The sequence below is a fragment of the Lutjanus erythropterus genome, chromosome 22, assembly GCF_056507025.1.
Source record: "Lutjanus erythropterus isolate fLutEry1 chromosome 22, fLutEry1.hap2, whole genome shotgun sequence".
Lineage (NCBI taxonomy): Eukaryota > Metazoa > Chordata > Actinopteri > Lutjaniformes > Lutjanidae > Lutjanus > Lutjanus erythropterus.
Window position 1 is genome coordinate 27,227,078 of NC_139338.1, and position 14,653 is coordinate 27,241,730.

Below are 14,653 nucleotides of genomic sequence, written 5' to 3' on the forward strand. Positions count from 1 at the left end.
TGCAGGAGGATGCAGTAATAACTGCCTGACTTTTTTTTTTGGAATTGGGAATACAGAAAACAGAAGTGAGCCAAGAACGGAGCCTTGTGGCACTCCTCTCTGAGCGCCGCAGGAGGATGCAGCAATAACTTGAATCTAAAAGAACTAAAATCAGGCAGTCACCTCTGTCTGCAGTCAGCAGTGGGTCATTAGTAACATTAACCAATGCTGTGTCAGCAGATGCCACTCATAGTTTTCTTATTGAAGTCTCAGATGCACGTAGAAGCCACAATCAGAAACCTTAAAGTTCCCATTAAAACCACTTATTGCTCAGAGGTCATAATTATTTCCATTACGTTTCTGCTGGATCTAATGATTTCCGACGCAGGCAAGTGAGAGTGCTTTCCAGTGACTTACACTGGAACCGCAGTACGCCTCATTGAGTCGCATGCAATACGGGCCTCTATCAGTGCCCGTTCCCAGTTTGACCAGTATGACCAGTAGTTACAATAAACCCACCGATGTGCATTTCTGCAGCAAGCTGATGATTGGTGTTTGACATGCATGAGTGGGAGACCCCTCACCCACTTCTATGAAGTTTGGTGATTTAAAGGAAACTGCTAAACCACATTTTTCACACCTAGATCATCGCTCTCTCTCTCGCCTGTGTGTGTCTATGTCTCTCTGGTTCCTTTGCCTCACTCACTCAGCGAGTTATAAATAAAAGCTTTCATGACGAGTCAAACAGTTTGAGCCAACTTCGGGGCAAGAGACACACTGCTGTCACACACCAGTCAGATAGTTTCTCGACTACCATTCAGCCATTCATTTCTCCATCATCCGCAGCAGCAGCACTCCGACAGGGATACTAACGGACCGTCGCCCCGGGCAGCTTTGGGAATCGAACCAGCGACCAGAACGTAGGGTTACTTATTTCAAGTGGTGATAACGATGGCTACCACGGTGAGGGCAGTGGTCTGTCTGTCTCTCTGGCTGGCTGTATGTCAGGTCAGAGGGTCCCACATCCCGCTGAGGATGAACAGAACCATCCAGAACCTCCTGCAGCACTATGTGAGTATACTGACAGTACTGCAAGTACTTCTACTTCTACTGATGCTCTTATTGCTTGTACTCACTTGTACTGCAGTGCAGTACTTCAAATACTGGCGTTTCCTCCTGTGTCTTTCCCACACTGATGCTCTCACCACAAATACACACACACATGCGCACACACACCTTTTTGTGTTTTGCATGAACTATAGGTAAATTTAAAGGATTATTCTGGTGTTTTTAGCTGCAAATATTGGTTGCACTTTACACTAATTAGATGTAATAAGCTGTCTAATTAGGCAAACCTTATAAATAATATGTTTTATAAATTATTTAGTTATTTTTATTTTTTTAAACAGTGGTACAGTGTTCTTTATTAGAGAATAATTAGGAACATATTACAATACAACTGCACTGTAAAGTGTATTATGTGCCACTTACTTACTTACTAAGGGTCTAATACAGAAAATATTATTTCTAGTTTTCATCTAACTTGACACAAAGTATGGCTTATTAGTGTACTATAAATTAAAGTGTGACCTAATTATCATAATCATTATTATTCAACCACTGTATTCCAGTTAGTTAACTCTATGCAAATTATATTATAATCATGTGGTAATGCAGCAGAGAGCAGAGATAGAGTCTTTGATGGTGCATTCAGGGACACTCAGACTTCTGAGATTTGAGAGACAGATGCAGAAAGCAACCTTTTTAAAAGGCTGAACAATTTCTTTTATCAAATTCACAATATGGCAGATGCAATATTTTAAATGCAAAGTGTGCATCAAAACACTATTTTAAATTAAGTATTGTCCTGCTGCAGAGATGTCCTGGCCTACACATCATATGCACATGCAAATTCCCACAATAATCATTTTAATGTCTTTCAATGAAATGTATTCATTTTACTACAAATTATATTGAAAATGCAGCATCATGCTTTGCATTTGTTTGTCTGAGTGTCCTTAAACACACAAACAAGACAGTTTCTATGTATAAGTCCAGGAAACCAAATTCATCCAAACTTTTTTCACAACTTGTTTGATTGTTATTTATCTCTTCTTTGATCTTTCTTTGATCTGATGACTGAGTGTCTGAATGTCTTTGAATGCACCAGTAAGGACAGGGTCAGTGAAAGTATAACTGCAAGAAAGCACAAAATTCATATTATGTTTTTTTTTTCACAGCATGAAATCTCTTAGATCGTCAACAGTGACAGATGCTTTTCACATTTGTGTTTGGTTATTTTTTTGTCTTTTGGATTAGTTTGTTTTGCGAGGTACTTCAGCTCATCAATTAAAAGCTTTGCACCAGACAATTCTGCAATTACCCATGTCTGACTGTCCCTGAATGCACCAGTAATCACAATTCTGAAAGCAATCTTTGTTTTTGTATTTCTTGGGTTTGTGCATAAAAAATCATCTGGATCCTTAAAGCTTGATTTACATCAACCCTGACCTGAAAAACACCTTCTTTGTCCTTTTTTTTGCAGAAAATTACAGATGACGAGAGATTTGACGGGAACCCTGTCTTCTCCAGAGAACCACTGTCTGGCAAAATGGAGGTAAATAACAACTTCTCCTCCTTCTCTCCTCTTCAGCATCCAAAGAATCTAAATAAATATCTATAAAACATTACAAACACTGTGGAAGGTTCATAGAGAGGTGTCAATAAAGTTTCATGTAGAAACAGTTGGATTTTTGACCTGAACTGAGCCTGTCAGGCTTAGAGTGACGCTCAGACTGAATACTTCAGTCTGATTCTGACCCAAGTCTGAGTGAGTAGTAACCAAGCCCGACCCGAGTCTGACGCAGGTACCTTGTTGCTCAAATGTGGACGGTACACCTTGTAAATACGTGTCAAAAGTCTTTACCTTCAAGAATCTTCCACTCTCATGTTCTTTAGGAAGCAGTTAGCCTAGCTTAGCATAAAGACTGGATGCAGGTGGAAACAGGTAGCCTGGCTGCATGTTAAGTGAAAAAAATACACCTACCAGCAGACCTCCAGATAGACTCATTTATGCACTATTTGTACATAAGCATCTAACACGTTTATGTTTGTGTACAAATTAAACAAACAAGAAACAACACATTTAATTAGTGAGTTTTAGAGCTGTTGGTAAGTGTATTTTTTAATATTTGATGGTGACAAGGTAGCTGTTTTCCCCCTGCTTCCAGTTTTTTATGCTAAGCTAAGCTAACTGCCTCTTGACTTCAGTGATTTAATGCAAACTCATGACAGTGGTAGTGATCTTCTCAATTTCATTAGCTCTCAAATAGAAGACAAAAAGCGTATTTCCCCAAAACCTGAACTTGAACTGGCGCATGAGGATGCATAAATGTGACTCAGGGTGTTTTAATGTCTATTAAAGAGCTTTAGGTTGCAGTCAGTTTCACAATGAAGGAGTTTTTAAGCTTTAAGATACTCTTCAAGTTGATATTTATTTAATCCCTGAGTCAGCAGCAGGCTGGTGTTTTCCTCAGGCCACACTGGAGTTTGTTTTGAGGTTTTTGTGGCTGTTTTTCCTGCTGGTTCAGCACTGTGAAACCTTTATGCAATCATTCTCAGGCTCCAAATCAAACTTTCACTCTTCGCCAACATTAGTTCAAAAGCCACTTTATGGTTGGTTCTGAGAACCAAGCGCAGACACAACAGTCGAACCACCAAACACCAGCCTAAAAATGTTTATGTTGCAGTCTGCAGCGCTTTCAGTTTGCTCCTTGAGGCCTTTTGTGGTTAACATGATGTCTAATGTCTAGGCAAGATAAAATAAACTGCCTATAAACCTGCGCCTATGAAAATAAACATTAAATTAAATAAATAGATACAAAATAGATACAATATAAATCAGTTCAGGTTTAGGTTGAGTGTGTTTTTGTTTTCTCTTTCTGTTCCACCTCAGCAAAACAGACAAGATAATGATTTGTAGATAATCAATAATTAGACAGTGCTTATTGATTTGAATTTTGGTGATAAAGTGATAAGATAAGATAAGATAAGATAAGATAAGATAAGATAAGATAAGATAAGAATGGATTTTTGTTATATTTACATATTTTTGGTAGCAAGAGAGGAAGAATGTAAGACAGGACTTTTTAATTTCCTAAACTGTTAGCTAACACTACTATTAGCTGCTGTTAGCTAAAACTACCATTAGCTACTGTTAGCAAACACAACCATTAGCTAGTTAGCTTCTACTGCAGGTGGAAAAGTGAAAGTTAGGACTTTGGAGACTTTATTTGAGACTTTTGGAAGTTAGATACATCAACTTGAGAACTGCGCATCTGTAAATGCTTTTCCCTCCTCATCAGATGGTTACCAAATAGTTACCTGCTCGTTAGGAAATTTCTATGACATGCCCCTGGGCTGGTATTTAGCAGAGACTTAAAGGCCATCCATCCCACATACTCCTCTGGGTTTTCACATTATGATTTCTGCCTCCCCACAACACCACAGGTGTTACATTTCACCATCTTTGAAATTTTTCCAGCGTAACGTCCTCGTGTGACTCATCAGAGGTGAAACACTGCTTTAGGCAACAGTTAACTTAAGTGAAAATACATATTGCCTCAATATAGATCGAATCAAACCAGTGCAGGTTGGACTGAGACGTTCATGTTAAACTGTCAATGAGTGACATTTCCCCTTAAGGCCCACTCTACCCTTAATTTAACTCCTGTGTGTGAGGGGAAACCACAGAGTGTTTCCACTGAACGTTTTCAGCACTGCCAGGCTGGTACAAAGTTGAAAGCCAGAAAAGATAACTAAATTTGTACTTTTACATGTAGAAATCATCATCTAGAAACCAGAACTAACATTTTGTATGATTCCCTGTGTTTCAGGCAAAGATGCTGTTTATGGGTGGCGTTTTGGAGACTTATGAAAAGCTGTTTGACCACATGTTGAATCAGCTGCCCACCACGAACAACGTGGGTCCCTCCACCACTGTCAAACCCAGCACCGGCACCACCAGTAACTCTGAGACGATACCGACTGAAAAGATCAGGGAGGAGCTGATATTCATACTGGGCAGGGTCAAGGACCTGAAGATAAAACGTTACCAAGAGCAGGCGAAGCTGCTGCAGGGGCTGTCAGCTCTCAGCAAAGTCAAGGTAGAGACACAGACTCACGCTGAGAGACACAAAAAATATTTATTTGCATATGTCTCACTGTTGGCTTTCTAACATGGGTAGAACTGATACTGTTCTAGACCTAAGGAGTGCCTTATGCAGGTTAAAATTAAGGCTCATGGACTACGAATGGTTTATGGATGGCTTTCTAAAAGTTCATGTAGGCCTTAAAGGAGGCCTGTTGGAAGGTTTATGTAGACCTTACATTAGGCCTTCCAGAAGGTTTATGTAGGCCTTAAATTAGCGCTTTCAGACGGGTTACATAGGCCTTAAATTACAGCTTTCATGTGGTTTAAGTAGGCCTTAAAGCAGGCCTTTCTAGGGGTTTATGTAGGCATTAAATTAGGGCTTTCAGAACGTTTAGGTAGGCCTTGAAGGAGGCCTTTAAGACAGTTTATGTAGAGCTGAAGTAAAGCTTAAAATAGCTTATGAAAGGTTTCTGTAGGACTTTTGGGGTGCCTATGTAGAGCTTAAACTACAACCTACAACCTTATGGCCATCAAAGCAAGGCTTTTAAAAAGTTTATGTTGGAACTTAGGGCAGGCTAAGTCACTTGGGACAATGCTAGGTACAGCTGGGTGTCATCTGCATAAAATATAATTGCATTTTTTTTTCATTTTGCACAATGGAAGCATGCAAATGTAAAATAAAAGAGGCCCAATGATTGAGCCTTGGGGAACTCCACATTTAGTTTTTTTCAGCTTGCATGCAAAGTTGCCTTGGACCAAAAAAAGTTCTATCAAAAGGTCCAATTTTCTGTGCTGAGTGCTGAGCATCGTCTTGTGGCCTTCATTCTGTTGATGACTATTTCCAAGGTCAAACTGCACCATTTGACTCTGACAAATTAACGTTAAATCTTTTTTCTCATGTCCCTCCCTCCTCCAGATGAATAACGCTGTCGTCCAGAGCAAGGCATTGTGGGAGCTGCCGTGGCTGTATGAGGAGGCAAGCTCACTGTCTGAAAACAACGTGATGAAGAGGAGGCGGCGGCGGCGGCATGCAAGGAAAGTCAAAACTCATCCGAGAGCCTGAAACACGAACAGGCACAACAGAGATGTCACCAGCAGCAGACTAAAAGAAGCAAGAAGTGATAGCAACAGTAAAAAACAGATGTGAATTCAAGCCAGCCAAATTTTTAGATTTGTTTCTGTTTTATAAGGTTATTGAAGAGATTATTTTATATATATTTATTATAATGATAGTGAACCAGCAGCGTAAGCCTAATAAATGTGGTAGTTTTGTAAAATTCATGAATTTTTTGAAGAAGTTCAGTGCTTTATACTTGAAAGCAGCGTGGCGGTTTGATCCTATGAATTGTCATTGCAGGATCCTGAGAACTGATAACTAATTGTATTCAACATTGAGTTTTACTCTCTTCATCAGTCAGAGTATCTGTCAATATCACCTGGGAATACTTGATTTTTGCCTATTTTTAAAACTGCTAATGATTTAATGCTCACAAAATCAGCCAGATAAAATAATAGTATTTTATATTTCTTTCTGATTGAAGGTTTTTATTGCAGAGCTCTGCGGGAATCACAGTTGATTTCCCTTCGTAAGTTGTAATGAACACAGTATTGATGATGCTGATGATGATGTTTACAGTACTGAATGTACTACAGGTCCTCTGAACAATCAGGTACAGAACTGGAGTACTTCACTACTCTGCAGCTGTAGTAGAAGTACTGCACACTTCAGGGATTTTTGTACTATCCTAATATTTTTGTATTTTTCCTATTTATTTTATATTTAAGTTGTCTATTTAATATTGAATCATATTACTGTGACTGATTGTTGATTATTTATTTTATATTTATTGATTGGCACATGCAAACAAATGCAATTGAATAAAACAGAATGAACTTCATTTTCTGATTCTTACTGTGATTTTTGGGGGGTGGATGATGAGACTTTGTAATTCATTCAATGTGGCTATTAGAGTTTATTGATTCCGCCAAGATTTCTTTTGTTTTCTCGGTGTTCTAAAACAGAGAGCCAAGATTACTTGACTCTCAGACTTCTTTCTTGTAGCAAAGACACCATAGACATGAGGTCCATAAATATCATGGAAGAGCAAAGAAAAAGTGGGGATTTGAACATTTATATTCCCACAACAACTGGCCAACATAATACGATCGAAAGCTCCAGAACAGCTAGTTTGGCCTTGAGTTCAGATTGTTTTGTCATCTGGTATGTCTAAGATCAAGAGGTTTGAAACTTTTATCGTCTTTTTATATTTAAATTTATGACTACAGTCACTTGGCAAAACTCCTAGATACAAGCGAGTGTCTTACTGTTTTGTCTCGTATTACAGAAGCACGTAAATGTTAAATGAAACAGGCCCAATGATTTAGCCTTGGGGAACTCCACACTTCATTGCAATGCTTTCCAACCTAGGGTTTGGGCCCCTCAAACAGGTCTCAAGATAAATCTGAAGGGTTGTGGGATGATAAAGAAGAAAAGACCCGGTGCCGGAAGACGCATGTGGAGCACTGTCAGAGGCCCATGCACTGCTGCCATGGAAGGGACGGAAATAGTAGCGCTTACTCACTCAACTTTTTCCTTTTACGTAGACAAGAGGTCCATAAAGGTCATGAAAGAGCACAGAAAAAGTAGAGATTTCAACATCTATATTCCCACAACAACTGGCCAAGATGATATGATCGAAAGCTCCAGAACAGCTAGTTGACCTTGAGTTGAGATTGTTTTGTCACCTGGCAAGTTTGAAAAGTTTAAAAAAAAGTTTGAAAAACTGTCATTGTTTTTGTTTTTTAAATTCATATGACTATCGTCACTTGGCAACACTGCTAGACACAAGTGAGTGTCATCGGCATAAAGAAGTATAATCTGACTATAATCTGTTTTGTCTTGTATAATGGCAGCACGTAAATGTTCAATGAAACGGCCAGTGATTGAGCCTCGGGGAACTCCAAGAGATCTCGAAATAAATTGGAGGGGTTGTGGGATGATTAAGAAGAAAGACCTATTGCCAGATGGTGCATCTGGTGCACCGTCACAGGCCTGTGCACCGCTGCCATGGAAGTGATGGAAATAGTAGAGCTACACAGCAAGGTATGTGTGTGTCATCTGCTAATAATATAATATTAATGATAGCAGCCTGCACGGTCACAGTCTTAAAACAAATAGGCAATCCAGTAAAGGAATATTGATCCATATTTGACCAACAGTTTGATCTGATTTTTGAGACCTTTGCCACAATCTGTCTTGTACTACAGCTAAACAGCACGTTAAATTGTTTGATCTGAGTTTCATGACTGGACAGAGTCACTGAGAATGACCTGTCAATCACACAGTAACCCTGCTCTAAATCATACCCTGCTTTAATCTTCTGTTTCACTCTAAATGGGACCATAATCTTGCTGTAACGAAGAGGACGTGAAACTATTGATTTAGACCATAAGCTCTTTAAGAAACTGTCTGCTGAGGTCATAAATCAGGCTAATTTCCCCATAAGGGTACATACAATCTAACTTCTCTTTGCAGCCAGTGGAGTTGCCCTCTGCTGGCAGTTAGAAAGAGTGAAGCACAAAACAGTATTTGCACCTTGGCCAATCACAATTATCTTCTGCTGCTGGAAAGACCATCTCTGTTTATTGCAAATTATTGGATAATTTCACATCATTTGGCCTCAGTTATTTAAATAAAATTATAAATAACTACTCATAGACAAGGAGCTGCAACTAGATACTGATTTCCTATGAGGACTCATGAGTAAAAAATGTTTAATCTTTAATAAAAATATTGTATTTTCTATGCTTATTGTGTGTTTTTAATATAAAATATCAATCTGCAAATAATCTAGTAACTGTAGCTGTCAAACAAGTACCTCAAAATTGTACTAAAAGTAAAATTATTGTTATTATTATAATAAAAAAAAAGAACATGCAAATAAAATATTACTGCAAACAAAAATCAAATAAGTTCTTGTCATTCTGAGGTGAGCTGCAGATCAGAGACCACAAGCGTCTGCAGGCAGGGTCGCTGTATTTCTGCAGCTACAAAAACACAGACCCCCACCCTCCCTCCAGCCCACAGCCGCGATGTCACTTCCTGTGACATCACTTCTGCTAAACAGCAGGTAGCCTTCCCTTACTGTAACTGCAGCCCTTACCCACAATACACTGCGAGGGCTCCGTGTATTTGTGAGGTTGTGATTTCTAAGAACCCGAGCTGTGCTTCCCCACAGCAGCTGGAGAGCAGAGCTGTGTGTTTGTGTGTGGTCAATACAAAACAGTCCTCACAGCCGTTGTACACATTATATAAAACAAACTAACTGGCTGATGAATTATTTTCAAGCATTTATTCAAGGGAAAGTTTTGTTTGTCATTTAGTTTGTGATGGTGGTGAGAGTTCCTCAGTGGTGGCGTCGAGTCATTTTTCAGCGAGAGAAAAATGAGGAGCAAAGTTCACTGAACCACAGGGTCGGGAGGATTACTTTAAAAATTTAGTCAGATACAATTACTAATTACCTCTTAAATGGAGTCAGTAGCCTAATACAAGTATCACAATATTTTAGTAATCTAACTTGATTACTTTCTGTCACTTTTGGGTTTCCTCAATACCCAACATGGTTAAAGTATTTACACTAATGTAAAGTTTTATGCAAATTATAGTTCTTTCCTTTGTTATACAAAAACGCACATTTAGATTTATAGCTGTAATTATGCACATTTAAATGTACTTTGTTAAATAACATTATTCACAATTCACACTCACTAGCACCACAATATTTTTCAGTAGTAATGGTATTGCTAAGTCAGCTAGCTAGGTGGGTAGCTGATCGTAGCAGTTATTCTATGTACCTTAGCAGTTGGTTTTTGTTGCTAATGTAAGTGGATGACCTGTGTAGCTAATGTTAATAGTTGTTCCTTGTAGCTAATCTTAGCAGTTATTCTATGCATCTAACATCAGTGATTGCTTTGTGAAGCTAACATTAGCGGTGGTCTGTGAAGTTAATATAGTGGTTGGTCTGTGCAGCTAACAGTAGCTAACATTTTTGGTTGGTTAGTGTTGCTAACTTTAGTTTAGTTGGCCTGTGTAGCTAACATGAATGAGCATAATGAATGAATAAATGAATGCATGCATGCATGAATAAATGCATGATGGATGGAAGGACCATTGCGGTTGTTCTGTGTAGCAAATGTTAGCGGTTACTTGTTCTATGAAGCTAACATTAGCAGTTGGTCTGTGTAGCTAATGTTAGCAGTTGGTTTTACCTGTAAATGTGTCTCGGTGACGTACCGGATCCATGGTTCCCTAACACAAACGCAGAAAAAGACCTCTTTTTATATACTGCATTTTTTTTTTAACCATTCAAATATGCTTGGGTGATTAATATCACGTTTCTGTTGTGTGACAAATTCCAGACTTACATTTATTACTATTAAATATTAAATCTGATGTTGAGTCATTGGATGATGACAGTGTTTTAAAGCTGAAGGCAGAATTGACACAAGGTGCTGTGATGCTGAACACGCTGCTGTTTGTGCAAGTGTTAATTTCTCTCATCAGTTTGGTTTTAATTAGTTACATAATGCTACAAAAAGGATGTGGTGTGTTTGTGTTGTGTGCGGACACAGAGGAACAATATATAAGGTTGTGATACACACACAGGATCTTTTTATGAGATTTGTTGAAGGGAAGAAAAATATAGAATATGGCCAGACTTTGAGATCGAACTTGCAACATGTAATATTTGTACTTTTTCTTTTTCAAACAGCCTGAACCTGCTGTGATACACAACAAACAACCTAAAATGAAACAGGTTTCAGTTCAGCAATCAAAGGAAACAATTGAATGCCAAAGAAATAGCAGACCGGAGGTTCTAAATGAGGTGGCAGTTTGAAAAAAGAATGAATAAGAATCATAGATAAGGCCTGTCTGGACTTTACTTTGTCTGCTGTTGGCCGGAGGTTGGTGGGTGAGGGGCATCAAGGGGGCAGACTGTGGTAAAAGGCACATCAGCAGGACAGAGCGATGGAAACCATGACAACACAGAGACAGACACACTCAACTTTCATCCCCCACTTCTGTTTCTGTGGTTGCTGTGTGTGTGTGTGTGTGTGTGTGTGTGTGTGTGTGTGTGTGTGTGTGTGTGTGTGTGTGTGTTTCAGTGTGAGTCAGCATGTTGCAGATGCAAAGAGAAAGGAAATGTTTTGCATGTCTATAAATGACAGATAATCCTCTGAACTGATGCTGCTGCAACAGGCTGCAGAGAGGCACGATGGACATCTGCAAGAAGCCTGTTTCAGCTGGTTTCTTTTTTTGTTGCTGATGGCATCATTTAATCCTTCCAACGCACCCTTCCACAAAACACTAGAACACTAGAACATGAGAAAGGTCCCTCTAGAACAGTGTTTCTCAACCCTGGTTCTCATGTACCCCTGTCCTGCATGTTTTAGATGTTTCTGCTCCGACACACCTGATTCAAATGATCAGGTTGTTGTCAGGCTTCTGCAGAGGCTTGATGACGAGCTGATCATTTGAATCAGCTGAGGTCATGCAGGGCAGGGGTACTAGAGAACCAGGATTGAGAAACACTGTTCTCTTGTTTTCATTTCCTATGAAGTATTTATTTTTATAGTTCTCGATCCTCCCCTGCTCTTCCACTCCCTTCAAATGGACCAAACATCACAGACACATCAGTTAATCTGATCTTAATCTTCAGTTTCAACAACATTTCTCAGGTATTTCTTACGTCCTTTGTCCTTGTTTGTGTTTGAGACAGGCAGACACTTCCTGCTGAACTATGAAAACAGAAACACCTGCTCAAGTGAAGCAGTTTGGATTCATTCTCAGTAATTCTTTGTGGGTTTTTTTTCAACTTTCTGATAATTTTTAGTAAATTATCAAAATGTGAAAAAATCCTGCACATTGTTGATCACTTGTGATTTCAGTCCTCAGACTTTTATTTGGTAAAACTCATATAGACAAACAGTGTCATAAACCATATACTGTGTGGTTTGGTGTATTTTTTCCGTGCAGTGTACAGACTATGTTTAAAGGAAAATGTGGACAATAAGGGCCCGGCTTACTAAAGGTTTGCCTACGTAAAAATGTGCAGGAACTTGATATCATTTGCAAACAAATGTGCAAACTAATCGACTAATGACGAGGGCTGAGATTGCATCTTTCAAACGTGCGAGACCGCAAGTACCGTCCACTTAGTACGTTTAGGTCAATGAATATGCAACGTGGGGCGTTTCTACACAAGTTTGCAAAATACTGAGTAGAGAAATGCAAATACTTTAATTCAGCTGATGCACAGCGATTTACTGAGCCTGAAAATAATTTGCAGTGAGTGTGACTGCGTCTGTGCTAATCAGCGCAGCGGCGTGCACAGATGGCTGATGTTATTGTGGCGAGGAGGAGTAAATCTGATTTACAGTAATGTCTCCTGAGCTGTCTGTGGGATGCTTTGATTTTTATCTTCATTCAATAATCCTTGACAGAAAAACACCATGATTATGAACAATAACATGAACTTATTGCAGCCTATTTGCAGCAAAAGTGAAACTGAACATTCACAGCCACTGTAGCCTGAAGAAAATCAAACTCTGACCTTTATTATGTCCTATTTCCTTCTTTACATCAACAGTACATTTTTAACTGGGTTTTTTTTTTTTGCAGGTTGCGCATCTCTTCCTCCAGTGCACTCCTCTCCTCCGTCTCCAGTCCCCGGCTGCTCTGCTGTGGGATCGCTTGGACAGGTGAACAGGATTGGTGGACAAGTCCGAGGACATCTGGTGGACAGGTAGGCAGTGGCAGGTCAGGACAGTCCTTAATGACAACAGGGGCAGTGAAGGCGCTGACACTGAAGTTTTTCTAATTTAACGTTTTCATGCGTTTTGCAAGAAATATGAGACTGAAAATTAAAGAAAAAAGAAGCAAATAGATCGTTGAAATTCACAGAAACAGCTGGAATCCAGGTGTTGAAATGTGGATTTGCCACTTTGCCACTTTTAGAAGGTTTTATTCTGGCTTTTCAAAAAGTTCAGTGTTAGCATTAAAGTTGTATAATTGCAGTACACCCTAAAAAGAACATTACAATGTGAAGTAAGTTTTTCTTTTATGGGAATAATCGTACTTTTACTTGAGTACAGATATTCAGTACACACACTACACATCACTGGAAATGAACCGGCCCTTTGAGAGAACCTGTGAGTGTAAAACAAATGATTTGTGCATTTTTCTAAATTGTTTTTAAGCTACCTTTAAGCTACCCCCAGTGTTTTATAATTTCTGTGAATGTGCTGACTGTTGAAAAGTTAAAAAAACAAACAAACATCAGTGTCATTAAACACACACACAGAGACACACAGAGACACACAGAGACACACACAGCTCATTAACATGTCAGACAGAGGCACTGTGGCATTTCCATGAAGTTTCATGTTGTTTCCTGTTGCAAAGGAAGCTGTGAGTGGGTTCACAGCAACCACACACACATTCACACACACTCACACACACTCACACTCACACACACACACTCACATTCACACACTCACACTCAGAGTTATGTTTCATATCAAAGTGATAGTAAGCAAGAATAGAAAGCAGATTAGTTATTAATCTTAATGTGCATTAACACTGAACAAAGGAAGGATTATTGTGGTAAAAAGTAATCAGTCATTGTATTGTAATATATTTTTACAGTAACTCTCTCAAAGTGAAGTTGAAGTTGAAAAGCCTCCAGGTGTTTTTGCATCATATTAGCCATCAGGTCAGATTTAATCCTGCGTGAGTGTTGCACCGCCACAGCGCTCGTGCAGCCCTGGTTTGGTGACTGTGGCTAACGTTAGCCGTGCTAGCAGCAGCAGCCCGCTCTCCCTGCACGTCCACATGCCGGTGGAGTGTTTGTATGCCAGTTTAGTGTGACACAATAATATTTTCTGGATCCAGATGTTCTCACCTTTTCCATCTGCAAGCTGAAAACCTCCAGATGTTTTTAACCCTCAGTCTCCTGCAGAAGGCTGCAGCCCCAACCAGCGGTGGGCAGCTGCACAACATGCACTACAGTGAACAAGCATTGTAATAGTGCTATTTATCCATCTATACTGTTTTGCTGTGAGTTGCAGAACACCAGAGCTGCACCTAGTTAAAGATTTTCCTGAGATCCAGATATATATTTTTAAATATAACATGATAATAATAATAATAATAATAATAATATAAGAATATGAATATTTTAAAATAAGATTTTTAAAAATGGTGCCTGAAATACGTAAGTAAGTACTCAACCAATCAGAAATGTTCCACATTGCAAACCTCGTCCCAAATATGACAGTATTTTAGGAAAGGACTACCCCCCCACCGAGCAGGGGCTTTATGGGGGGTAAAATAATGTCCCTGGAAATTAATTTTTTAATTTAGATCCTGGTCCATCCAAAGGTTCCTGGTCCCTGAGGAAAGTTCCTGCAGTAGAAACGTGGGCCAGAAAAGTCTAGAAAAGTACATCATCCCTGCACACA

At 39.3% G+C, this 14,653-nt stretch overlaps 1 protein-coding gene across 1 annotated transcript; it reads left to right on the top strand.

The window, feature by feature from the left end:
* The first annotated feature begins 756 nt into the window (after positions 1 to 756).
* Positions 757 to 6,991, top strand: ifng1 (interferon gamma 1). Its single transcript, XM_084710863.1, has 4 exons — positions 757 to 1,050; positions 2,525 to 2,596; positions 4,875 to 5,144; positions 6,048 to 6,991. The coding sequence occupies exons 1-4, from the start codon at positions 931 to 933 to the stop codon at positions 6,192 to 6,194; spliced, it is 609 nt and encodes a 202-aa protein (XP_084566989.1). The 5' UTR covers positions 757 to 930; the 3' UTR covers positions 6,195 to 6,991.
* Positions 6,992 to 14,653: the final 7,662 nt, after the last annotated feature.

What these genes read in the sequence shown, in the direction of transcription:
- ifng1 (XM_084710863.1), top strand. Translation starts at nt 931, where the DNA reads ATGGCTACCACGGTGAGGGCAGTGGTCTGTCTGTCTCTCTGGCTGGCT. An exon ending in AGAACCTCCTGCAGCACTAT is followed by an intron (nt 1,051 to 2,524) that starts GTGAGTATACTG and finishes TTTTTTTTGCAG; the next exon opens with AAAATTACAGATGACGAGAG. An exon ending in CACTGTCTGGCAAAATGGAG is followed by an intron (nt 2,597 to 4,874) that starts GTAAATAACAAC and finishes CCTGTGTTTCAG; the next exon opens with GCAAAGATGCTGTTTATGGG.